The 26,728-nt window shown below is 43.0% G+C and overlaps 9 protein-coding genes across 9 annotated transcripts; 4 read left to right on the top strand and 5 right to left on the bottom strand.

The window, feature by feature from the left end:
* Positions 1 to 3,389: 3,389 nt before the first annotated feature.
* Aspvir_002925 (carbonic anhydrase) lies at positions 3,390 to 4,122 on the bottom strand (the record flags this gene model as incomplete). The annotated part of the gene is made up of 2 exons (XM_043274518.1): positions 3,390 to 3,918; positions 3,965 to 4,122. 2 exons carry the CDS (start codon positions 4,120 to 4,122, stop codon positions 3,390 to 3,392), a joined length of 687 nt encoding a protein of 228 aa, XP_043130453.1.
* A 309-nt stretch (positions 4,123 to 4,431) lies between these two features.
* Positions 4,432 to 5,067, bottom strand: Aspvir_002924 (putative carbonate dehydratase; the record flags this gene model as incomplete). The annotated part of the gene is made up of 3 exons (XM_043274517.1): positions 4,432 to 4,651; positions 4,697 to 4,782; positions 4,828 to 5,067. 3 exons carry the CDS (start codon positions 5,065 to 5,067, stop codon positions 4,432 to 4,434), a joined length of 546 nt encoding a protein of 181 aa, XP_043130452.1.
* A 570-nt stretch (positions 5,068 to 5,637) lies between these two features.
* Aspvir_002923 (uncharacterized protein) lies at positions 5,638 to 6,767 on the bottom strand (the record flags this gene model as incomplete). Its single annotated transcript, XM_043274516.1, has 4 exons — positions 5,638 to 5,985; positions 6,041 to 6,253; positions 6,302 to 6,581; positions 6,631 to 6,767. 4 exons carry the CDS (start codon positions 6,765 to 6,767, stop codon positions 5,638 to 5,640), a joined length of 978 nt encoding a protein of 325 aa, XP_043130451.1.
* A 463-nt stretch (positions 6,768 to 7,230) lies between these two features.
* On the bottom strand, positions 7,231 to 8,879 carry Aspvir_002922 (DUF895 domain membrane protein; the record flags this gene model as incomplete). The annotated part of the gene is made up of 4 exons (XM_043274515.1): positions 7,231 to 7,525; positions 7,591 to 8,222; positions 8,275 to 8,589; positions 8,640 to 8,879. The coding sequence occupies 4 exons, from the start codon at positions 8,877 to 8,879 to the stop codon at positions 7,231 to 7,233; spliced, it is 1,482 nt and encodes a 493-aa protein (XP_043130450.1).
* Positions 8,880 to 10,355: 1,476 nt separating this feature from the next.
* Positions 10,356 to 10,721, top strand: Aspvir_002921 (uncharacterized protein; the record flags this gene model as incomplete). Its single annotated transcript, XM_043274514.1, has 1 exon — positions 10,356 to 10,721. The coding sequence occupies one exon, from the start codon at positions 10,356 to 10,358 to the stop codon at positions 10,719 to 10,721; it is 366 nt and encodes a 121-aa protein (XP_043130449.1).
* Positions 10,722 to 12,064: 1,343 nt separating this feature from the next.
* Positions 12,065 to 13,274, top strand: axeA (putative acetyl xylan esterase; the record flags this gene model as incomplete). The annotated part of the gene is made up of 3 exons (XM_043274513.1): positions 12,065 to 12,272; positions 12,323 to 12,579; positions 12,633 to 13,274. 3 exons carry the CDS (start codon positions 12,065 to 12,067, stop codon positions 13,272 to 13,274), a joined length of 1,107 nt encoding a protein of 368 aa, XP_043130448.1.
* An 83-nt stretch (positions 13,275 to 13,357) lies between these two features.
* Positions 13,358 to 15,165, bottom strand: Aspvir_002919 (putative amino acid permease; the record flags this gene model as incomplete). The annotated part of the gene is made up of 5 exons (XM_043274512.1): positions 13,358 to 14,151; positions 14,196 to 14,573; positions 14,622 to 14,818; positions 14,868 to 14,938; positions 14,995 to 15,165. The coding sequence occupies 5 exons, from the start codon at positions 15,163 to 15,165 to the stop codon at positions 13,358 to 13,360; spliced, it is 1,611 nt and encodes a 536-aa protein (XP_043130447.1).
* Positions 15,166 to 22,324: 7,159 nt separating this feature from the next.
* Aspvir_002918 (uncharacterized protein) lies at positions 22,325 to 23,718 on the top strand (the record flags this gene model as incomplete). Its single annotated transcript, XM_043274511.1, has 7 exons — positions 22,325 to 22,504; positions 22,569 to 22,673; positions 22,729 to 22,950; positions 23,005 to 23,147; positions 23,201 to 23,268; positions 23,325 to 23,355; positions 23,406 to 23,718. The coding sequence occupies 7 exons, from the start codon at positions 22,325 to 22,327 to the stop codon at positions 23,716 to 23,718; spliced, it is 1,062 nt and encodes a 353-aa protein (XP_043130446.1).
* A 1,756-nt stretch (positions 23,719 to 25,474) lies between these two features.
* On the top strand, positions 25,475 to 26,421 carry Aspvir_002917 (uncharacterized protein; the record flags this gene model as incomplete). Its single annotated transcript, XM_043274510.1, has 2 exons — positions 25,475 to 25,594; positions 25,651 to 26,421. 2 exons carry the CDS (start codon positions 25,475 to 25,477, stop codon positions 26,419 to 26,421), a joined length of 891 nt encoding a protein of 296 aa, XP_043130445.1.
* Between the last annotated feature and the right edge of the window lie 307 nt (positions 26,422 to 26,728).

Below are 26,728 nucleotides of genomic sequence, written 5' to 3'. Positions count from 1 at the left end.
TATGGGGAAGCGATGAGAGTATATTCATCACTGTTATTGCAGCGGAAGTAGTTTCATATAATCTAGCAGGAAGCGAGGCAATCATAACATTATGCTCCCCTACCCTGCCCCAGGTGTATGAATTTATGACTGTGAGATGCTGAACAAAGCCAACGGCGTCTCATGATGCTTGTCGGGCATCCGTTGTCGCTGCGGCACACTCAGGTAGGACTGCGAGCCATCCAACTATATATAAATCAGAGCTGCCCAAAGCATTAGTGGTGGCCATCAGCTAGGGTATAGATGAACAGAACTATAGGACGCAGCTTAATGGTGTAGTTCATGAGGTCTAGGTACATTGGTAGAATGTTCTGTCAAGTTATTTCGCTCTTGTCCACTTTTAAACACGGACCTCTGGAGGATCGGGCCGGGGGATCATGCATCTAAGCTGATCGGGCTGAGCAGGCTGAGCTGCAAGTGAATTTACCACGTCACCCACCCTCCTGACCAGTCCTTCTACGTGGCGGAAGTTCCACAATTAGGGACATGTCAACATATCCGGAGGGATCCGTGCGAACATCCAGCTGGTGTTGACCAGCCCCTTGTTGATCAGCCCGGATCAGAGCGCCGCCGGATGGGCTAGCCCAGTTGATGTCACTTACAATTTTGGCCAGTTATATGATCTGTCTGGTAACTTGTGAGTCAGTTAACTAGTTTAAATTAATTTATTTAGAGTACATGCCTATATGATGGTGTGCAGGGTAAGTAAGGCTCTATGTTTACCCCCACCCACAAATCGGTGCTACGTGGCAAGGTTATACTATATACTAGCAGCCTTACTCCAGAGCTTTTCTTAAGAAGTCTTTATAACTAATGAAATTTTCTTCGAAGAAACGAAGACCGACTGAATAACTCTGCTGTGCTAGCAAAATATATCCTTTGCTCTAGTTAACATTGTCGATATTATATATCAACAGCCCCACTACGTCCAACTACTCACCAGACGCTCGTCCTTGAAACCACCTTCCATCCACTTCCAGTCTATCAACAATGTACTACTCCTGCTGCGGCCGCCGGCAGCGCACCCGCGCCGCCGGCAACCCTCAGCCAACCTACTGCACAGACTGCTGGAACGCCGGAAATGCAGCGATCATGTACTGCTCCTCGTGTGGGCGGGCGGCGTACCTGAATCTTTATACGCATCCGCAGACTGGGAGGCCGGTTTGTCAGACTTGGTGAGTTCCGTTTCACATTTCCTAAGTGTTATGCGGGGGTTCGTGTGGTTGGTATCTAGGGAGGCTTTGCTGATCTTAGTTTGGGCAGTTTGTGAGAAGGACTGAGAGAGATGTTGGACTGCAGGCCGAGAACGAGATTTTTGGCACTCTAGCCCACCCAGAGGAAGGTGTTATTTACATTTAACCTGTCAAATTGGGTCAATATCATTTCCAGACGTCTTCTTACGTAAGGACCAAGTGGGATATGGTACACATGTAAAACCACTGAAATATCTGTCAATTAGAGAAGCTAGCCAGAACAATCCGTCTTCAGAAATACATTAGAACACCCTCAACTGCACCATTAGACTGTTCGGGTGACTGTGTAATTTAATATAACACTAAATACTCAAGTACAGTACATGCATCCTAGGTCCACTTATTGTACTTCTTTTATTGCGCTAGCTGAGATACCTTTTGCTTAATAAAGATCCCAACAGCTGTTGAGGAACAGCTAGAGTGGGTAGGCTACAAGGTAGGGCTAAGTCTTGAGCTAAATGCAAAGTCCGTGTCGATATCTGGCCAGCTGCGAGTAGACGACTGCTACCCCGTAGCCCTACTAAGACCCAGAACATCATATATACCTAGTTACCGTGGGGTTCAAAGAGTGACTGGGTGCAGAGACGAAGATAGTTTCTCACACACTTTACAAAATACCACAACATAAAACAGGAGCATAGAACAGGAGCCCCAATAGCTGCCACTGATGTCCGAAAGCACAGTTTGGTTTGGCCATCTCGGTGATTTCGAAGTTTGCCACAAAACCGAAAAAAAAAAGAATCCCTTCAACTCTCGCCGAATCTTTTATCACTAGCGTCCCTCTACCCTATTTCGTTTGATCATCGGGTGGAGAGAGTTGGAGAAATGTCGGAAGTGTCATAGCCGTCTCGTCCCATTGTAATAGCGGCTCAAAACTTTGCTGTTCAAACAAATACAAGGCCAATTAGTCTCAAGCGTGTCTATTCTCCGGAGCACAATGATTCTTACTTGATCAGAAATGAATAACAATAAGTCAAAAGAAGAGAGACTTCTCAGTCACTAATCTAGAGAAACTTGAAAGGAAGCTTGACAAGACAGGAAAGCAGAAGATTTGTCTCGACCTTTATATGTTCTCAAAGCATGTGGTCCTTATCGGATGGCATGGTCAGCCAGTGAAGACAGGAAAAGTGTGGACAATCCACGTAATTTGCTTAGTGGCAGGCTGTCATACCCTCCGAACCTGTTTTCCTGCGCGGCTGAGTTTTCTAATAGTCAGCTTTGCGTGGGTTGGTGCCAACACTTAGATCATGTATTTCTTTGCTTTTTAAATTCCATGGGTTGCTCATTTTCAGCTAATTATAACGCATAGTTTGGACTTCGCTATAATATATGTTAGTAATGCATACATAGACATCAGTGAGACTGCTAACTCATACATGCAGCCCCTCATTAGCCATCAAGAAACTGCTAAGAATTATGACTCAGTGCCTTTTTTAGTCCTTTTATGATGTTAAATTGTTTAGTGACTCTCTGATCTACTGCCATGATCTTTCACTGTAACAAGTAACTAGAGTAAAAGCATTAGAAACCTGAAAAATAGTGGATTATAAAGAGTATGGGCATTCTGAATGTCACACCATAGTCTCTTTACTGATGCCTGCGCTTGCAGCTAGACACCCTGCATTTGTTTGCTTCCCTAAGATTTTCTAAGTCATATGCATCTCATCTTACAACTAACCCAATTTTGGATCATTGGTTTGGTTACCCTTCCTATTAACCATATATTACACTACTATTGCTACTAAGCTAGAAATGGTAGTCTGGACCTCTCTTTGGCCTAGTATTAATATGGCTGACACTTCCCTATATCCAACCGATCAACAGGTGGTCCACCTTCTGTGGTATCAACTGGCATGCTATAAGACGGTTTGGATAACGCCCTCAGCGATTAAGGCCCTCATATTCTCCACAGCCTAGGAAAGTCATAAATTCGGTGCCAATGCCGTGGCAGCGGTTGGACTTTTATCAAGCAAGGTTACTTCCGGGTACAAATTATAAGATTCCTACAGTTGAGTGTCTTACCACTGGATTTGAACATTCTAATTGACGTGACACACTGAAAATGGTATGTGGTTCGTGCATGCTGCAAAGCGAGAGCTAAGAGCCCGGCGCAAGATTGTATATCTTCTTGATATCCCGCAAAGTCTCCTCAAAATCAATCTCCAGGTCCCTAAGGAGACCAGTCTCCACATCGAATATCCAGCCATGCACAACGGGGAACTGCCGCTCATGAAAGCTCTGCTGCACCGCAGCCGTCTTGATCACATTTCTACAGGACTCAATGACATTCAACTCGATGAGGCGCTTATATCTGGCAGTTGCATCTTTAATCTCGTCTAGCTCCCGCTCATGCAGACGGTACACATCGCGCACATTCCGAAGCCAGGGGTTGAGGAGCCCCAGGTCGGAGGGCGTCAGAGCGGCTTTGACACCGCCGCAGTGGTAGTGGCCGCAGACAACAATGTGCTTGACCTGCAGATGGCGGACGGCGTAATTAATGACGGACATCACGTTGAGGTCCGTGTTGGGGACCAGATTCGCGATGTTCCGGTGGACGAAGACCTCCCCGGCTTCAAGACCCATGATCTCGTTGGCGGGGACGCGACTGTCACTGCAGCCGATATACCTGGTCTTGTCAGATGAGAGACTGCTGAACTGTTGTCTTCTCTTACAGGTATTCAGGAGTCTGCCCTGCAGAAAGCTTCTCGAAAAACGCGGGGTCTTCTTTCATTTTCGTCGCGACCCAGGCGCGATTGTTCTCGAAGATGCGCTCATGCGACTGTTTGAGATACTGCGGGACAGAGTCCCGTTTCTGGTCGGAAGGCTCCATAATGGACTGACATGAAAAAAGAAAATGATGCACAAGATAGTTTTGGAGGAATTACGCCACGAATATTTGTGGGTACGGAGGATGGCCTGATTCATGTGGACATAATGTGGCGTTCATCGTGGGGAGTGTTGTGGGCTTGTGGCGCAAATACATATGCCTGAGGCACGCTTGCTGCCAACTGGCTTATAAAGCTCTCTGGCATTAATCGAGAGGATCTACAAGCAAGTTCCCTCTTCAACACAGTATCTATGAGTTCTCGGTCTCGTCTATGTTTTTCATTTTCTAAAGACGGTCAATAGCTGATCACCGTCACGCTTCTACTAACTGATAACCTGTTTTCGACGCCTTGTCGTAGACCATGCCCCATATATTCAGCTTGTCCTCCTGCAAAGCCTCTGCAGTTTCAGGGGACTGGCTCAAAGAGTGCACCTGCTCAAGGACATTTAGCTCCACCAGCGCGCGGTCGCGTTCGTTTCCTTTCAGGCTGTCTAGGGTGTGATGATGAGTCGAATGTAGAGTGTCAAGTATACTTATTCGTCAGTATAGGCCACAGCGACAAATATTGATAGCTTACCTGCTCCAGGGTTTTTGCAAGGCGGTATTTACTTCTCCATTTGCAATATGACACCCATAATGTCCGCATATAACGATATTCCGGATCTGGCTGAGTTAGTCGCACCCCTCTCCTAGGAACAACGGACTCACCTTCAGCGAGTCCAAAGCATATCGCAAGGTCGTATTGCAAGATAGGTCGTCCACCATCATGTTCCCCAAACTCCTGTATTCGAATATCTCATCTGAAGGCAAACCCAAGGTCTCCAGTTCATCGCAGCCGCTATCCGAGCAGCCAATCCACAGTACCTGCTGCCCCGGCTGTCGACGCCACGGCACAGAATCTGAACGCAGTGGTTGGATTTGATATTTGTCGAGAATATGCTCGCCCATCTTGCGATACGAAGAAGCAAAGCGGTTCGAGGTTGGGTTGAATCTGGCAAGAGTAAGACTGCGGAAACTGAAGGCCCGGGAACAAGACATAGAGGCGTGTGCTGGATGCGCTCAATTGCACCACGTATCGCTGATGCAGACTGGACTAAATATGTTTTTACCACTCGCAGTTTCCTTAAACAAAGGCTTTGCGCAGGAAAGTGGAACAACAAGGGAATAGGTCATCTCCGGGCCCGACTTTGCTTTCGGCCGAAGCGGCGATCGCTCGGCTTTTGCTTAGCTTCGCCCGAGACGCAAGTACATGTCTCGGATGATCGAATAGACGCTAGAATACTGCTTAAGCTAGGTGTGGATCAAACGAGGCCCTAGTCCTATTGCCTTATGAGTGTTGAATCGAGTGTGGGATAAAGGATGGACCGAGGCTATACCACGATATATATTTCGCCTCCGCTGATCCCAACCTATACTGTGGTCTGTCGGCAATTATGCCTAAAAATGACTCCAAGTACGATCATCTGTTCCAATGACCCCTAGGCAACTCTTCAACTGCTAAAGACAACACTCAAGTTATCAACCAGTTTCTCTAAACCAGCGGTGCTGGAGCGCCTCCCTTGAAGTTATCCTCTTGGTTGGGTCTAAATTCGTCATCTTGCCAACCAGGTCCCTAAGATCGGGCTCTACATAGCCCCATCGCTCAAAAGGCTGTCTAGGATTCTCTGGACCAAATGTGTTGACGAGATCTATCAAACGTTCGTAAAAGGGGTTTTCTTCTCCAATATGTTCAAGAAACCCATTGAGGCCATCTTCGTCCGCAAAATAGGATACATGCCGGCGAAGGACATGACGCCATGAGTCCGCGGAGTTTAGTTCGTCGTCGTTGACACGGAAGACCATCTCATTGACCATCACATAGATCATCTAAAAGGCATTAGCAATCTGGAACCACAAAGTGGGTAGAGAAGGGTGGTCATACTACAACCCCAAAAGAAAAGACATCCGAGGCTTGGTTCTGGCGTGATCGGCACCAGCTCTCAGGACTCCTCCATATTGCATTGCCGCATAGCGGACCAGTCAGCCATTTCCCTCTAGGTACAATGACTGTATCCTCGAGGTCTGAGATTTGCACGTTGTTGACAACGACTCCACCCTCAGCACTTTCCGCATAATCTACAAGAATATTATTGGGCTTGATGTCTACAGACGGTCAGTAGCATGGTCATGTCATTCTCTGGACTGGATACTTCCCGTTATGGAGAATATCTCTATCATGGAGATCGACCAGGCCTTGCAAAGCACTTCGGAGAATATATCTCCTCGTATCTTCCGATAATTTTCTCCGACTTAAACGAAGTAGGTCTCCAGACAGGTACGGATAGATGAATATCTCCAGATCTTTGACGGTATCAAGCACTCCTCGTATATTTGGACAAGTCGACAGCGATTTCTGGAGGCTCAGCTGGTACTCAAACTCTCCCTGAATCATGTTTTTCGCTATGAAATTCCTTCCGTCGGCACTACCGCGCATTTAGCAAGAGAGTTGCAAGCAGCTCAGGATCAACGTACCTCGCCCGGTATACACATAAGAGGGGCTTTCTTCGCTTAGCAAGGACTTCTTCGATTTTATACATTTGCCCAGAGTCGCTCTTGAGCATCGTGCCGAGGGTAAGTGGCTCCTTGCTGAATCGGGACATCTGCGACATGAGGTAGTGTTGCGAGATTCGCTGTCCAAAACGGGGTGTTCGGGATCGTACTGTTCTTGCATGCAACATGTTTGAATTAGCAGACCACAATGACTTAAGGACAAGTAATGAAGGGCAGCATGGAAGGGGCATAGTCGATGGAAACTTTGGTCAGCTGTCAGTCAGGGATAATATCTTGGCGGTGGCTGGTTTGCCAATCACACATAACTCCAGTCCCTGAGGAAGCATAGTAATGACTTTTATTTATGTGGGGCGCCGTGCCCTTGAAGGAACCAGTGATACTCTTGGGATAAATACCTACTGCGGTATTTTTACATGTCTTGATGATCATAAAATTAGTAGGCACATGACTGCAGGACTTGCATAATTAGCTGTTCAGCGTATTATATACTAGACTAGAGACTCCACAAATGACCAAAACGGGTACATCTAACCCGGAATCAAGAATGTAAACATCCTAGTCCTAAGCCACAGCCTTCTCGGGATGGTTAGCAGGGAGCACATCTGCTATGGTCTCGTCCGTGCCCGCAAGATCATCATGAACATCAATGTGATCACGGATCTTGAGGAAGATGACGGGGGCGGCGAACACGAGGGAGACGGCGAGGAGAACCCAGTTGCTGATGAATTCCTTCTTGTACGAGAGCTTGCGCGAATCAAGGTTGTTCACAATAGCCGCACCGCAGGACTGAATACCCTTGTAGAAGCCGACGTAGTTGGCAGAGCGCCGACCGGAGTTGGAGAGGGCGCCCATGAACCTATTTACATAGTTTGATGGCGATTAGTAAATCAAATAACCAAGTTTGACGAGAACGTAACATACCAGTAGACGCTAGCTTGCCAAGCGGCATCGTAGAAGCCGTAGAAGAGGTACAGAAACATTGGGCCCACATAGCCGGGAGTCTCCCAGTCAGTTGGGACAAAATTGGGGTTGAGCTTGGGATTGACGGTTTCGCGAGTATATGTCTTCTCATAGGCGTATCCACCGCCCCAGATGGCAAAGGTGAGGATGACGAGAACGACCCAGGTAATCTTCGCTCGGACGGAACGACGGACGCCTTGGACGTCGAGAAGGTATCCCCAGATGGCAGCTGCAATGATCTGAGCCAAGAAGTACAGAAGACTGTTAAGAGCCTTGGTTCGGGTATCGAAGTGAGCGCCGTTAACCGCGTTCTGCTGGTAGACGTAGAACCAGTTTGAAGAGAAGAACATGGGGAAAAGGAGGACAACAAACGGCTCGAAGCGGAGGGTTTCCCAGAGGCCGTACAGCTCGGACTGCCAGCTAGGATGCTTCATCAAGATGACACGGCTGCCATCGGGTCGAATAATGTCGCTAGCGTTGCAGAGGCAGAGAGCGAGGATTGCACCGATAAACATCAAGACGATAAACCCGATGTAAGTACCGTCGGAAACGGTAGAGTTTGTCTTGACATGGATATTTTCTCCGAGGGGAATCTAAGTCGCGCGTTAGTCAGTCTGTAAGAATACATTAAGCAGACAGACGTACCAAGCTGCCAATAACAGCACCCATGTTGAATATACCCCAGAACCAAGCAAAATACCGTCCCTTCTGTTCCTCAGTAGGGTAGGAGATCATGATGGTACCCTGAGCAGTCCACAGAAGACCGGCACAAATACCAAGCCAGGTACCGGCAAAGAGATTGAAGCCGGCAACGCTGGCGTGGACCGAGACCAGCAAGCTGATGGCGTAGATGCAATATCCAATTCCCCCAAAAGCGAGAGTCCATCTTACGCCGAGCTTGTTGATAAACGTGCCACCAAAGAAGCCAAAGACTGCGAAAGCACTGTAAAGAGCCGTGTTCTATTCATAGTCAATGGTACTCTTTACGAATTCAGTGACGTCTGACGCACCATGTTGTCTGCCAAAGTCGCATCCGTCTTTCCACCACCGCCTAAGCCCCCGAGTGCGTTGAACATTCCGGGGCACATGAAGCAGACAAATGCCACCAACAACAACTGGACGCTAGGCGAGGCATACCAGGGGATGTTGAGGCCGAAAATTCGACGCTGTTTGTACATCCATCCTGCTGGTAGATCTGGAGGAGCGTCGATGACCTCACTGTGGTCGTGGGAAGTGGTTTCCACAGACATGGTGGAGTGTGCGCAGAGACAATTACCGATGCAGATAATGAAAACTCTGAACAACGATGCTGTTGATGACGGGAAAGCATCTTAATTTATTTCGTTCTCAGTGTTGATAAGCAACGAAAGGAACAGCTTCCCTGTAGAGCCACGTGAAACTGATACTACACTCCATCTCTTCAACGTAGTATTCAGTATTAAATCGATTGTTGCCATGCTGACAGTCACCAGAATCTGTCCAATAATACAGCCCGGATTACGGCTCCGAGTCATTGGTGGCTGATACAAAGGAGTCGGGTAGCATAGCAGCGTCAGCCTTGCTCCTGAGTCCTGACCCCCTGACCCCGCATCGAAGGACTAAGCATCGTCCAAGCCTGTACCGGTCCCACCCCCGCAACTCTTCGGTTCGAGACCCATGGGACTAAGCCAGGCGAAGTGACATGCTTGGGAAGCTTTGAGGATAGCCACAAGACGCTGTAACATATGCTGACCGAGCTTTACTTTCTGAAGGGGATGGAACACAGCTTGGCGAGAGGCTAGGCAAGATAAGGTGTCAGATACGAGACTCTAGCGAGATGTAACGTTACCAAAAGTGTAGCACCCTGAAAAGGGTTGAAGATAAGAGCTAATACGCTGTATTGGCTTTTATTCTAGGACAATAAGCTGGACAGTATCACGTTGAAGCTTGCTTATTCTGGTCAAAATTATATATCTACTGCCAGCAAAGCATACAAACTGCTGTAGTCTGCATGGATGTAACCATAACAGAAATCATGGTGTTATCTGAATACAGATAGATTACCATTTCTCTGACTTTCCTATCAAAGTTTGAGTCAGAGGATCACTGTGAAGCCATTGTTGCAGCACTGATAAGACCTGGTCCACTTTACAGCTGTTGAAGGATGGAAGTTCGCGTGCTCAAGGGTTGGATGGGTAGCCTTATTCTCCTATATAGAACCAATCAGCCTATCTGATCATCTGCATCTCAGACACGAGAACTAATTGCTCACTGGGACGGCATTTAACACGGGGAATCTTCCTGCCGAACCAATGATTTAGCAAAGAAGCACTGAGCTATAAATAGCTTCACAATTAAAGGGTCAGAGCGGAGAGATGTCTGGATCATCTCACTGATATAAACAAATTGTCCATTCCAGACTTTGCTCCTTGACAATATATCTATCTAGTCATCCTGGTCCATATTAAAGGCAAGAGCCATCGCAACAATTCTCTCTATATATGTCAGCATGTATCATCAAAGAGTCATATAGAGTAGCTAGTTATATTAGTGTTTAGTCTTGGACTCTGGCTAGTAGGAGAGACACCTGATTGCCTAAAGTCCACGGCCAATATGACCCGCGCCGAGCATCAGCCTCGTTGTGGTCGCGACTTGCAAGTCTCCGTCTCCAACTTTGCCTTTTTCCACAGACGACCTAGAAGCACATAAAATTCAGCTAGACGCCATATTCAACCTTGATTCTCGCCATGACAACCAGAAACCTCAATAAAACCTGGCGCGACGTTGTCTTCGATCAATATGCCGCTGATTTCGACGCCGACGTTCCATTCCCCGTTCGCTATCTGATCAACACTCCTCAATGGACGAAAGATATATTCATCGAAATTCCAATCAAAATCCCAGTCGCCACCTTCCGCCGCTCCGTCTTGACGTTCGTCCGTGCAAAGCGCCTGGACTCTGACCCGGCCTACCGCGATGAGAACATCTCCGTTAGAGCGCGTGTATCTTTTCGAGAGAGCCAGGCTCAAGAAGCCAACAAGCAACATGATGAGCCTGGATCCAAATACCAGGATCCTGCTACCGTTGCTGGCAACGCTCAGGACAGTCGCTAGAGTGTGGAAATCTGTCGCCTACGTTGACGTGGACTGCAAAACCACTCCAACGGCGCACTACCGTATTTGTCAGTGATAAGTCCTGTTTCAGTATGATACTTGGCCAAGTTCTAGGGCCAAACTGTTCAAAGAGTCCCATATAAGTTTTGCTATGTCAAGATCCTAGGTCTGGGCTGCCTGGCAAAGTAATTCAGGAACTCAAGCTGGTGGAATCTATGTTTGTGAGACTCTGTAGAGCGGTGCATGCTTTGTTCAAGACATTGGTGCAGGACACTCGTCTGTGACCGCATCACGCACATGTGAGACAGGTACATCATGTATTAGACGATCTTGATAGACCAGAGCCGTCGATCACCCTAATAGTGGATACGCTGTATAAATATAGATCTGCATCTTTAGAGTGTATGGCCGGCCCGGTCGCTGTAATTAAGCCTGCCAACGTAGGTTTACAGTCCTGGGAAGTTTAACCGTCTATTTAGGCCCCGGAGATCGCGCTCCGAGCAAGAGAGCTTAATGGCTACTGCAATATTCAGAAATATGCATAGCACATCATAGGATGTCACTTGGTCAATGCTTTCATAACCAAAAACTGTAAGATGACGACGCAGCGATGGGAGTAGTTCTGAACAAATCACGAAGGGAAACCTTTATTAAATGAGTATTAGTAGACGAACAGGTTCTGCTATGGCATGAACACAAAACAGAAACGGCGTTCATGGACTCATTGCAGCTCCAAACTTGGAGTTCCACCAGAGCCCACAGTATCAGATGTGAAACGTTTACGTAGTCCTGTCCAAGCCTCTAAGGGGGTCCACCTTAGTATTCTGAGTACTGGCAGCATTGTATATGCATCAGCAACGGCAGTCGTTCACAAGCCCTACCGCGTATTTCCTTGGCTTCGTAACTCAACTCCAATCGGTTAGATGTAGAAGATGACCTGCACAATAGCAGGATGGGGAAATTCTCTTTGCTATTCCGTCAAGCTTATTCATTGATGATTCAGGAACTCCGGCCCGAAGACCGATTTCCCGCTGCAGAACCCAAGCAGCTTGTTTTGGATAAATAAGCTTCTTCACGAGTCGATCTGCAGGATGGTTGACGTGTGGGATGCGGGGAAAGGCGCTATCCTTGTGCTCAGCAATACCAGTGTTTGAGGAAGTCTCACTTCTCAGTTCCTTTTGTCCGATTGTTATAGAGAATTTAGCCAGAATTGGTAGACTTGCCGGGAGGGAGAACCGGGTAATCAGCTTCAAGATGATAAAACCCAGCCAGCCCATTGACCTGAACGTGTTATGTTTCTCTGACCACTGCATAACAGAACTGCCTGTTCTCCTAACAACACAATGAGAGCTCTATCCCTCCTCATCGCCATTTTCTGTTATCTGGCCCTATCCTCTGCCTCTCCGGGGAAGGATGTCGTCAAGCGAATCACCAGCGGTTCTCTTCAGCAAGTGACTAACTTTGGATCTAACCCCTCTGGCACGCTCATGTACATCTATGTGCCTAAGAATCTGGCCACCAAGCCTGGAATCGTCGTTGCTATTCATTACTGTGTGGAGCACACCCAATGCAACTAGCTGCAACTTGCTGACACTATTCAGGCACGGGAACTGCACAAGCATACTACACTGGCTCTCCCTACGCACAGCTGGCTGAGCAGTATGGCTTCATCGTCATCTACCCCCAGAGTCCCTATAGCGGTACCTGCTGGGACGTCAGCTCCCAGTCCGCTTTGAACCACAATGGCGGCGGCGACAGCAATTCAATCGCCAACATGGTTACCTGGACCATCAGCCAATACAGTGCCGATACCAGCAAGGTGTTCGTGACCGGGTCCAGCTCTGGCGCCATGATGACGGTAGGCATCACAGTATGAACAAAGCAAACCACCTACTGACTGTCAGGATGCAGAACGTCATGGCCGCGACATACCCCGAACTCTTCGCCGCCGCCACAGTCTACTCCGGCGTCCCCGCCGGCTGCTTCTACTCCTCCTCCAACCAAGTCGACGGCTGGAACAGCAGCTGCGCCCAGGGCGACATCATCAGCACACCGGAGGTCTGGGGCGGCATCGCCAAAGCAATGTACTCGGGGTATACCGGCTCGCGCCCGCGCATGCAGATCTACCACGGCAGCGTAGACACGACGCTCTACCCGCAGAACTACTACGAAACATGCAAGCAGTGGGCGGGTGTCTTCGGGTACACCTATGACTCTCCGCAGTCAACGGAGAGCAACACCCCCGAGGCAAACTACCAGACTACCAACTGGGGCCCTAATCTGCAGGGGATCTTTGCAACCGGTGTCGGGCATACGGTTCCTATTCATGGTGCACAGGACATGGAGTGGTTTGGGTTTGCGGGTGGATCGTCAACGACTACGACCAAGGCTACTACGACGAGTACGACGACGTCGTCTGGGGGTGCGTCGACTAGCACTGGTGTGGCGGCGCACTGGGGTCAGTGTGGAGGGTCCGGGTGGACGGGGCCTACGGTGTGTGCGAGCGGGTATACCTGCACTGTGATAAATGCGTGGTATTCCCAGTGTTTGTAGTGGTGAACTACACATCCAGTCAGGGTATGGGGTAGTCCTCTGAGAGCCAGCTCATTACAGGATATTGTTAAGAAGGAATGGTGTTACATCTCAGCGCCCCGCGTTAACAACTCCTTCAACGGCCCTGTAAACCTCCCTCTCCCCCTTACGGCCCAGTCACAAATCAACAGGACGCTCACACCCAGGAATACCGGGCCGCTGTAATTCATGTTTGTTGCCGTCACGGGGATCTCGGTCGGAAACGACACAAAAGTACATATGAAGATACCGAAAACGATAGCGTAGATGTTGATCGCCAGACCCCACCGTCCGAGGGCAAATGGGCCAAACGCAATCCGCTCCTTCCGGATCCGTTTCCGGGCCATCATGGCGATGGGGATGATATATGAAATGAAAAGGGAGCTAGTGGTGAGCGCGAGGATGGCGCTTAGGGCGGTGGTGGAGGCGATGTTGACGAGGGAGAGCAGGAGGACGGTGAAGCAGACGAGGCAGATGGCGCGGATGGGGATGTGGTATGTCGCGTCCACGTGGGCGAAGAACTTGGAATATGGGAGGCCTCCGTCACGGGCAAAGGCCCATGTGAGGCGGGAGACGGAGGCGACGACTGCGATGTTGGAGACGAAACCGATGAGGGTGATGGCGGATTGCATTGCTGTTGTTGCGTGGACGGACCCGGTCGCCTGGTAGAACATGGCGATAATGGGGAAGCCGGTTGGAGAGTGTAAGATTGCGTGGATGTCTCCGATGCAGAACAGCATGACCAGAATGAAGCCAAACGCTAGAGTGCCGTTGATGACAATGGTTTGGATGAGAATGCGAGGGACCACGGTGGCCGGGTTGTGGACTTCTTCGCTCATGTGGATAGCGCCGTCGAATCCTGCGTACGTCAGTGGAAGTTCATATAAATGATGTATATCTTACCAGTGAAGCAATATGTGACAGTCAACATTCCCAGACACCAGGAGACTCCATCGCTGCTCCATCCACCCTGATTCAGCAGCTCTGTAAAGACAAAATCAGGCGTACTCCGTGGCGACAACAGAACTAGAGGAACGACCAGAACAATAAAGAATACGACATGCATAATGCCGCCTAACAGCTGAAGTAAAGGCAAGATTCGAACTGCAAAGACATTGATGGTCAACGAGAGAAGCATCACCGCCCACATGAGCAAGGTCCCATGCCATCGTTGCGGTTCATACTCCGGACGGTTCAGGATGATTAGACCCTGGATTTGGGCTGCCACGAGGAAACAGATACTGGTGACGGCGGCCTGCCATCCAAACACCGTGATCCAACCTGCGTGATAAGTCAGTTTTGTCGGTCGGATTCAGCTTGCGCTCATACCTTGCATCCAAGTGCTGAAGGCCCTGATCCTCGGGGGCGCCAGCAGCGCGGTCCAGTGGTACTGTGCTCCGGCAAGCGGACAGATGGAGGCCATTTCGCCCAGCGACAATGCCAGTGCCATCGTTCCTGTCATTGATAGTAACATTCCCCAAACCAAAGCCGCAGGGCCCCCGTTCATCAGCCCAGGGGCGAATCCACTAGACAAGACAATTACTAGCAGCTCAGGCAATGTGGCTTCTGACATACCTGGCGATGGACTCCCATGATGCCAACAATGCGACGGATAAAGCCAGGATGGAGAGAGAACCGAATTTTCGCTTCATTCGGACAGAGATTAGCGATCCTGTCTCACTGTGAGGTGCTTCATTCGTACCTCCATTCGTTGCTTTCCGCTGGTATTATTCGACGAAGTGCATCCCCCGCCACTGGCACTGTTGCCAAAGCCCTTCCTATCGCTTGTCTCATGTTGATTTCTCAGCTCCAGTGCATATTCACGGGCGACTTTCGTCCCAAAGGGTGACAGCTCGATCGAATCTTCGGACATGATGACGCTTAAATTTCATCGGACCTTGGACGATATCACCTTGAGTATGGAGTAATGCATATATACATTACAAACAGGGATGGGGGATATCAGGGGAAATGCACTTCATGTGTAGAATGAGCAGAGAGAGGTTTAAAATATGAAGATATTTTGTTAATTCATTATGTATGTAAATCTATATTTACTATTATATAGTGGAAGGAGCTATCTACTAAGTAAGATTATATAATTAGATCTCTGCTATACTAAGTATAGCTACACACCCCTAGATTTAATTAATAAGGTTATAGCCACTTCCTAATTAGGTAGTTAATCTATAATTATAGTATTAAGATCTACTATTTATAGTGCTCTACTAGGCTAAGCCTAGTATCTTAAAGAATTAATTAAACTTTAGATAACTAAGTAGCTTTATTATAAGATCTATAATTATCTTATCTATTAAAAGATATAATAGAAAGACCTGCTTCTTAACTATTATATCTCTAATCTAATAATAATTAATATTAATATACTTACTATAAGCATAGAATTAAGTATTATAGGCTAGGTCTATAGTAGGCTAGCTATTAGTATTAATCTATATAGGGTATATACTATTAAAGTTAATATCTTTAAGAAGATAGGTAAGCTAGATAGCTTTCTTTATAATATAAATAATAGTAATATATTTAGTCTTATATATAGATAAAGAGATGACTAATTATAGCTTAAAAGCTTATAAAATAGATTTATTACTAAATATAAAGATATATCTAGTAGTTAAATAGTATATATTAATATATCCTATATAATCTATATTAATATAGCTAATAATAATACCTAGCTTATATATAATATCTTTTATATTATAAGACTTATAGATAATTCTAATATCTAGGGTCTAATAGAAGAATTAAATAAGATAAATAAGATATATAAAATATAATTTATTAGGATTTATAGTATATCTAGCTAGCTTCCTAATAGTAAAGGTAGTATCTAGCCTAGTCTATAATATTAAATATATAACTAAGCTAACTCCTACTCTATACCTCTCTTTAAGTTTAAGATTATATTTAATAAGCTTATCTAATTTAACTAGCTAAGCACCTTCTTTTATAGGTATTACTATAGTTTTAATTAAATATAGATTAAATATATTAATAAGATATTAAAGATAAGTATATTAAGATAGCTTAATCTATTTTTTCTTAATATCTAGGTCTATCTTTATGCCTAGATAATAGGTAGCTAGGCTAATAAGTAAAATATTAAATAGTTTACTAATAGTCTTTAGAGTTGCATAACTGAACCGCAAAAATTGAATCCAACCCTCACTGAACCCACAGCGGGTTGGGTTCGGTGCCTAGCCTAGGGAACTGCTTCAGGGGCGGGTTCCCTACCCTGGGCCTAATTCAGGTTCAGTGAAAACTGTTAGTTATGGTTTTCGTGGGTTTAACCTAACAGTTTAACCAACCCGCACTGTTTTACCTAGATATCAGTCATTTCTAGGGATCTTCTAATATTTTTGATATCATTAGATAGCCCCTGATCTAGGCTATCTAGTGATATAAATATTGATTTAAAATACCTAGTGGTTGCTGAGATATAGAGGAATAATCATTTTCATCATGGGGTGGTATGAAAGTGGTGTGGATATATATATATATATAACTAATAGTTAATAACTACTATAGTTTAAAAATGATTTTTTAACCACCCCCCATTCAGCCCTATAGATATTGAATTAAAATTTTAGATATAGATTAGTATGATGATAATTATGATATATTTTATATAAAAATAATAATTTTTAATTAGTATAGTGATATTATGATAGATAATATGGCATTCAATGAGGCATTGAAATTCAAAAACTATTAAAATTTACTAAGGGGTAGCAGTTTAACCAACTTAAAATTAAACTAAATCTAACCATGGTTAGTTAGTAGGGGCCTAGCTAGGCCTAGCTAGGCCTAGTGGTGGGTTTTTGCAGTGAAACCGCCACTAACCCAGATTAGATCTGGGTTGGCTGCGGGTTCTAAAATTTGAACTTAAAATTATAGTGGTTCAGTGCCAACTGGTTTTGAACTCACCTGAACTCACACCAAATGCAACTCTAATAGTCTTATATACCCCCTTAGTAATCTACCTAGAAGGTCTAGTAATCTTTATATTATTAATATATAAGATAAGAAGCATGCTGTAGGTATTAAAGAAGAGGTATTTATTAATCTTAGATAGCTATAATCTAATCTTAGTAACTTTACTATAGAAGATAAGATACTAGGTATATATAGACTACTTTAATCTATATAAAGGAAGTAATAGTCTATATATATAGCTAGATTTATTATTAAAATCTAGTAGCTACTTTATATAGATAACTTTACTATTAAAGAATTTACCCTATAGAAAAGTAAGCTTAATATCTACCTTAATATAATAATAGCCTAAGATAGCTATAAGTATAAAGAATAGGTAGATAGTAGCTAGCTTTATAATAGGGGAAAATATCTAGTTAAAGTCTACTCTAGGTATTTAGATATAGTCTTTAGTAACCTATCTTATCTTAAATTAGATAATTTTATTATTAGTACTAATCTTAATCTTATAGACCTAATACCCCTTAATAGTCTTATAGTTAGTAGGTAGGGCTTTAAGTACCTAGGTATCTTACTTAATAAGATTATCTACTTTTATTTTTATAATATTCTACTAATTATCTACTTTAGGAGAGTTAATTACCTTATAGAAGGAAGAAGGCTTAATAATATTAGTATAATTATTACTAATATATATATACCTAGTAATAATATAATTCTATATATACTTCTCTATAGTCTTAGTATTAATATAATACACCCCCTATTCTATAAGCTAAATTACTTCTAACTAGGAATATTCTAGAAGGTCTTCTACTAGCTTACTAAAAAGGCCTCTATATAGAAAGTTAATATCCTTAGTAATACTAGGACCTACCTCTATATATATTTATAGTATAGGGATGCTATCCTCTAATCTAGGTAGATTAGATATAGTTAGATCCTAGCCTTTAATAATATCTTAATCTAAATTATTATTACTAATAACCTTATTTAGATTATAGTYAGTAGGTRGAATRGCTAGTAGATTAATAAATTTAYTATAATTATTATCTAGATTAYTATAGAGATCTAGATTRCTTCCTTCTTTAAAAATAATATTATAGATATATTTAACTTTATTAATTACTAATATCTAAATAATATATTACTTACCTAAGCTAGTATAGCTAACTAAATAGCAGTAAATAGTATATAGATTAATCTTTATAATACCCTACTTAGATTTAATCTTATTAGTAATAGTAAGATATCTAACTAAACCTAAGATCTACAGGGAGCTAATATCTAGATATTTACTAAAGTATATTTTATATAGAGTTATATTCTTATTTTAAATAGGTAAGATATTCTTAATTAGAATAACTCCCTTTATAATTTTACCCTAGAGTTTATATAGAATGGTTTTATTATTAATAATAGTATAAATCTTTATTAGAATAGTGTATATAAGATATTCTATAACTAGATTCTAGCTATAAGTATATAGTACTATAAGTTCTTATTTAATAGATTTAGCTCTAGCCTATACTTAATTCTCTTTCTTAATAAATTCTCCTCTATTATTAATATAAATAATTTATATCTTAATACCTGCATACTCTTCTTCTTTAATAAAGAGCTTAATAAGTAGTATTACTTAGTGCCTATATTTAAGTAATTAGATAGTAATCTAGCTATTAAACTAATCTATAATAATCATCTAGTAGTAAGTACTAGTAATATAGTTATCTAGTATATTATTATAGCTACTACTAATATTAATAAAGATGTACTCCCTATATTACTTAATAGGAGATATAGTAATATACCCCTTATAGACTATTATATTAGCTACTATATAAGATTTATAGGCATGCTTAGGAATTAATAGTCCCTTAATATCTATTCTATTAACTATTTTAGATATATAAATAATATTAGGAATTAATAAATATATAAAATAATAGTACTAAGTTATTAAATTAACCTTATCTCTCTTTAATATATAAATACTAGTATAATTATTATATAATAGATCTAAAATAAGTATATATTACTTACTTAGGACCTCTTATCTAATCTAGATATAAGTTTTAATATTAGAATAAGATTTTATTAATTCTTACTTAGCTTACTTATAATCTTCTTATAGTATATAATCTTACTAAGAGAATAGTTAATTATCACCTCTCTTAGGGTAGTAAGGGAATACTATTAGCTATATTTTAAATAGTATATCTAGCTTAGTTAGTTTAATTAGCTTATTAGTCTTAATAGCAGTGTTGCTTCCTATAAGATAAAGAATATAGGTATTCTAGATAATATCTCTATATCTAATAATTATTTTATCTAATAGGTAAGTAATAATAATACTATCTAGTAGAAGATTAACTTCTAGACTCTTATAGCCTAATCTAATAGTGCCTAAAAGGTTGACTGCTACTTTAGGAATATAAAGAATATTAGTAATAATAATATATCTAGTATATCCACCTAGATATATAAGATATAAGATAATATCCCTAATTAAATTAGAATATATAATTTACCTTATTACTATCTTAATTCCCTGTTTATATAGCTTCCTTAAGCTATCTATAAAGTTTATAGATATTATAATAAAGTGTTTAGTAGCTCTAGAGTTAATTATCTAATTACTAGCACTAGTATATAGGTATAGAGCTAGATTAATAGTAATAATTACTATCTATATATATTTAATATCTTATTTAATTAATTAAGAGATAAGGATGCTATTATTATTAATTAAATTATTATTAGTAGGGGTAAGGACTCTATTATCTTTATTATTAATAATATAGAAGGTAAGTATTATTTCTTTAAGTATTAAGATAATTAATTATTAGCTATTTAGTATATTATTATTAGTACCTATTATATAAGTATAATTATAATAATTAATTTAATTTAATTAATTAGATAGATTCTTCCTATTAGGCTTCTTATCTAGATTTAACTCCTAGTAGTTAGGCTTCTTATAGCCTATTTTACTATAATAATAATATTTCTAGTTTTTCCTAGTTTCTTAAGGCACCTTGCTATTAGAATCTTTCTAGTTATTTAAACTAGAATTAGAATTTAACTAATTTAATTAGTTTAATTTATTTTTAGAATTACTATCTTTCTAAGCTAGCTTCTTCCCTTTCTATACTTTTATAATATTTATAAATAATATATTAAACTTTATATATATCTCTTCCTAAATAAGAATCTATATAATATTATTAAATATAGCAGTTCTCTTATTATAGTAACTATTAAGGTAAGATATAAAGAATATTTCTTATATTTTACTAAGATTATAGAGTAAAAATTAGATCTTAATAAATTTAGGAAGCTACTTACCTTTCTTAAGACTATAATTAAATTTATTAAGTACTTAAAATAGTTTTAATATATAATCTTAGACTCTATTATAACTATTATATATTATATTAATAGCTATCTATAGCCCTTTAAAGGACTGTATATCTGCTATTATATTATATTTATTATTAAGATAGTTCTAAATAACTTTAGATAATTCTAAATTAATTACTTTATATTTAATAATATAAGATAAGATAGAATATATAGCTCTATAAGCCTTATTATCTATCTTCTTTTAATTTTAAATAGCCTTTTTAATTCTCTCTTACTATTTAATAAGCTTAACTTTATCTAATAATCTAGTCTAATAGCCTACTTCTAGTAGCTCTAGCTTCTTATAAGTTCTATTTATAGTTTACTAAATACCCTAGCTATATAGGTATATTTTTATAGCTTTAGACTATATTTAATAGAAATCTATATCTATAAGTAATAGTAACTTATAGAGATCTACTTAAAGTATCTTAAAAAAAGATTTTAATAAAAGAAATAAGGTTTTAGATATATCCCTTAAGGGAATAAGATTTTAGATATATCTAAGAATAACTACTAGGCTTTTATATCTATAAGGATTCTTAAATATAAAAATCTTTTACAGGGCCCTATTAATAAAGATAATAAAAGAATAGTTTCTATCTTAGGTAGAATATCCAGCCTAGATAAATATTTTAGGTAGAATATCTACTAAAAGAGGCTTTTAAAAATAAAAAGTAGTAAAATAGCTTAAGAAAAGAACTTAGGAATAATTCTCTAGAGCTCTTTAAGAGGCTCTAGGCTTATAACCTATAGAATAAGTAGAGAGAGGTTTAAAATATAAAGATATTTTATTAATTTATTATATATATAAATCTATATTTACTATTGTATAGTGGAAGGAGCTATCTACTAAGTGAGATCATATGATCAGATCTCTGCCATACCGAGTATGGCCACATCATGCACTCTACAGAGCTAGCAAAAAAAGTAAAGTAATTTAAGCCGAAGTCTGCTGTGATCTGGTTGGTGGTATTAATCTATTAGTCCAGATCATGATCAAATAGTGCCAGTCCATTGAAGGCTTCGGAGAGCACCGCGTTGATTTTGGAGCTTTGAACTGTCCGGACTCCGGTGCAATAGCAATTTGTAATAGTATCATTTGAATTGACTTTTTCCGTGAGCCTGTCAAATGTGCTTAAACCACAGTTCCATTGTCTTAATCAAAAAGTCAAACCAATCGCGGTTTCAGGACTGTATGGAGAAGCGAGCACGACTCGCGATACTTTTTTAGAATACCCCATCCAGAGTGTCAGATTGGCTCGTGTGAAATGAAAACCTTGTCCACAGGCACGATGTAACGTCGACTGCGTAGTCCCATCGTCTGGTTCGCCGAGGTCCGACGGACTCCAGGCCAATGCCAAACAATAAACGGGGCCACCACGAGTTCATCGAAGCTTCAATGATAAGCATTGGCAACCCGCTTGTCAAATCTACAGATACCTCCGCGTTAGTTTGGAGCCAAGTTGTACATACTCCACAGGTTTGATTGGGCCGTGCTTTTATAACTCTCGCTATTGCTATCGACCCCTCCAGGCCAATCAGACAGCATGCGAACGACTACAAACTATTGCTCCAGGGCTGCCAGTGCGCCCGTGATATCCTTCCGATTTCGCATATATTCCCTGCTGATCTGATCGGCTTGCATCTGTGCTTCATAAACTGACATGGCAGGCACGCTACCACCCTTGTTCCCCATCTCAGACCATGATCACAGTGGGTATGTCGCCGTCACTGTGTATACTTTGCTGAGTTTGACGGTGGCCACTGTATTTGTGCGACTGTTTACAAGATGGTATATCGCAAGAGTTGTCTACTCGGATGATATCTTGCTCGCAGGCGCCACGGTATGGTTTTCTTGATCGTGTACGGCTTCATTTTGCGATGTCTAATTTTGATCGCGTATAATAGGGACTGGGAATCATCCAGAGTGCGTTTGTTCAGCTATCCATCGACCATGGACTCGGCAAGAGGATAAACGTGGTTTCGACCAGCGACTTGACTTCCTTCGACAAGGTGACAATTCATCCGAACCGCCAGGTGGCCTATAAAGGCGACTAATAGCTCCCAGTACATATACGGAACGCAAATCCTCCTGCTTGCAACCGTCACCTGCAGCAAACTCTCCGTCGCGCTCCTTTTCCGCAGTTTGACGGCCCAGGGCAACGTCTTGCGGCTTGGTCAGGGCTTGATGGTGATAATTGGGTTATGGGCGTCGTCCTCGATCATGGCTCTGGCATTCCAATGCGCTCTGCCTCGTCCGTGGGACACCACAGGCCGTTGTGTCAATCGAGTGAGTGATGGAATCTACAGCCTAGAGGACTCCAATTGATAATGAATCAATCAGGAAGCACTCGCAGATTACATCTGGACTATGAATATTATTACCGACGCAGCCCTGGTCTTCCTTCCGTGTGTCGTGCTCCAGAAAGTCCAGATCAGCAGGTTGAAGCGACTCCGCATCATGGCCATGCTCGCCAGTCGGATGATGTGAGCATCTCAGCTTTAACTTCCCTGAGGCCTTGAAGCTGACAAGTATCCAGTGTGTGCGTTGCAACCGGAATCCAAATGCACTACATGAACATTGCAATTAGATCGCCTGACCGGACATGTAAGTATATCGATCACCCCAATCTCCGCACAGAACAAGGTGCTAATCAGACATAGGGGCAAACATCAGCTCCACTATATGGGCGCAGTAAGTAATCAATCAAATGCAGTGGCGAGACCAGCAGCTGACCAGAGTAGAGTGATGATGAACCTCAGCATCATCACCACCGCCATTCCATCGCTTGGCCGCCTCATGATCGAACTCCAACCGAGTCACAATGCATTCGCTATTACTGAACGTCATGGCTTCGCAGGTGACAAATACGCCATCTCGTCGCTTTCCGGCACCTTTGTACGGGATCATACTATCAATGACGGGTTGGGAACTCATGCATCGGTCCATGGGCACCGTCAAGCGCAGAAAGGCGATTCCGAAAGTACCCAAGGCTTAGTTGGCGATGCAACGGAGGGGAATACGATTACAAAAACCGTTTATTTTGAGGTCAAATGAGGGATAGAGATAGGGTTACTTAATATTTAATGCAGAGAGCCCTTCTATCAGAGCATCGTGTTACCTATCTACAGCTGGCAGTGGTCAGTCAAGTCTTCTGCTGCTACACGGGCGTTCTGCTAGTGTGACCAATCATTCTGATGGTAAGGTACGGAGTAAGAGCTTCGCTTTGTAGGCCGGGTGTGTGCTATATGCGTATCATGCCTGGCTCAAGTAAAAGCACAATTGCTTGGAGTATTCTGCTTCACCAATAGCTAGATTGAACAGAGGGCAAGTCCTATGCATTAGACGCCGATCAATCCCAAACAGATATAAGATTTGCCGATCGCATCAATAGAGTTCAATGAATGCCTGTGAAGCCACATAGTTAATCTTAGCTGCTCGCTGATCTGCGCATTATTTGCAAGTCCTGTAGATCTATCACACTATGTCAGTGACTTTCCAATAGTAGAGGTCTGAAATGGAGAAAGAGTGGAATTTCCTTCAATACGAAGAGTCGAAAGTATCCTTTGTTATCCGTGCAGAATATATCATTTTACAAATGATCATTTGACGACTAGCACGCCGACATTCATTCCTCCGTACTGTGATCGTCCGGTGGTATATATAGGCTCCTCCTCCCACAGTATAATCTCGTCTCTTCTTCACGACTGAATGATTCCTAGTTTCTATTTGGTTTTCCTCTAGGTCAATCAAGCTGAGTCCTGAGAACTTACGCCACGAATTTGCTTTCCTCACTGCAACATGAAGCTCTCTGCTATCCTCCTAGCTGCCGTCCTTGCTATGCCCGTCTACGGGCAGGGCGGAAATGGGGCCGGTGGGGATAGCCCCTTGTGTGGTGGTGGCCAACTTTACACCCAAGCCTTCTGCTGTAGGACGGATGTGCTTGGTGTGTCAGACCTTGACTGCAAGCCCCGTAAGTTCTAGTACTGGGTGACTCCTCGTTATCATGTTACGATGGCTAACATTCCGAATATAGTGAGCCGATCTCCTTCATCTATTGATTCCTTTAAGGCGATATGTGCGTCTGAAGGTAGGACTGCTACATGTTGTGCAGCCCCAGTGGTAAGTCCTCCTTTTAAGCAGATGAAACCCTGCTTTTATAGTTGACTCTTTCTACACCACAGGCTGGACTGGCTCTCCTATGCCAAGGCGCATAGTGACTGAAATGGGGTAGGGACTTGAATGTGAAAGAAATGTTTCTGTTCAGTGGGGGATCTTGGTTGAGTCTGAGAGATTCTACTCTGCTTCGTCCCTGGGATTTTGCTGCAATTTATATATCTGTCGCTTGTACGCCATCTGACTGACGTTTTATACACGGTTCATGTTAACAGCGCATCAAACTCCAACCAGTCCGCATTCCTACATGAACTAGATGTATCGATGAGCCGTCCTCCCGATCAATCATAAATTCGAGTGCCCCAACAGTCAAAAAGAGCAATGACTCTAAGCGCAAGTCGCGGTTTGGATGCCGAAACTGCAAATTGCGAAAATTGAAGGTCAGTTGACACTCTGCTCCCTGGGGATGTCATGAGGCTAAACGAGGAGCGCATCTTCATAGTGTGATGAGGTGAGGCCATATTGCGTGAGATGCCGTACGTATGGGGTCCTCTGCAACTTCGACTTCAATGTACCGGATCTCCAGCCACTCACTCAGCACCGAGTGAATCAGGCAACAGTCCAGCGATCTGGATTATGGTCGCCGCAAGCACCTATCAGCAACGCCATATGGACCGATGATGGAACGACATCAGTCATGCTTGATCCGCAAGATCGAGAGCTGTTCAACCGGTTTCGTCACCGGACCCTATTCTCTCTCGGTGATTCTGGAATCGTAGAGATTTATGAGAATTATCTGTTGCAAGTTTGTTTTACTGTGAGTTTAATAACCCAGAGATTCTGTCTGCTGGACTCTACTGACATGTTGTATAGTGCCCATTTCTGATGCATGGTACCTTGGCCGTGACGGCTGCCCATGACCGCTACCTTGGCGTAGCGCCAACCCATCGTCGCTCTTTACAAGAATCGTATCACCTGTCCCAACGCACAACGTTGTTCAATAGGTGGTTGTGCCAACCTATCAAGGAAGAACACAAGGATCCTCTGTGGGCCACAGCCGGTGCTCTTGCCATCTTGACCTGCTCGTCGATCAATGCTGGTTGTACTGCAGAAGCATGGCCTCTCCGAGCATCGAACTCCTCTGAGCTAGAGTGGGTACGTTTAGGTGCTGGGAAGATGACTCTGTGGAATCTGGTAAACCCTCTGCGACCTGAAAGTATCTTCCGCGTGATGACCGAGAACTTTGCATACCTACATTACGCCTTGCCTCGGAAAGGCATTGGTGGCGTATCGGCCAAACTAGCGCAGCTGTGTGGGCTCGACGAGTCATCAACGCAAGAGACTAACCCTTACTTCTCCGTTGCACATGCCCTCTCTCGGCTTTTAGAGGCGCCAAATGGGGCGGCTTCACAAGGCGCTGTCATCTTGGTCTCCAGCCACATGCATAACGAGTTTGGAACCCTCTTGGAGAAGAAGGATCCTGTAGCGCTTCTGCTATTATCGTTGTGGTACACCAGAGCCCGACAAAGTAAATGGTGGATGGACATTCGTGCTAGATATGAACTTCCAGCGATTTGCACCTACTTGCGGCGCTATCATAGAGACAACGGCATCATCCAGGCGCTTATACCTGGGGCAGAATAATGGTTTGCCATGTGAGAGAAAACAGGATAAAGGGTCTATTCCACCAGTCGGAATGGCTCCATTCTTCGGTCTTCCCCAAACGCCTAGGCTGGATCCCCAACTCCTTGTGCACGGCTTTAATCCGATCCATCGCCTTTATCCCCTGGAGTCTCAGATCATTGGCCTTCGCTGGTCAAGGCTGGATTTAACACTGTCGACGCTGCGGTCATCACGAAGGGCTTGCCGGATCACGCGTGGATCTTGAGCGATAGCATGTATGTCCACGTCAGTCATTCAGAATCAATCAATTTTTGTCGTCGAAATCAAG

The sequence above is a fragment of the Aspergillus viridinutans genome (assembly GCF_018404265.1).
Source record: "Aspergillus viridinutans IFM 47045 DNA, scaffold_13, whole genome shotgun sequence".
NCBI classification, from domain to species: domain Eukaryota; kingdom Fungi; phylum Ascomycota; class Eurotiomycetes; order Eurotiales; family Aspergillaceae; genus Aspergillus; species Aspergillus viridinutans.
This window is presented reverse-complemented; position numbering and strand designations above follow the sequence as displayed.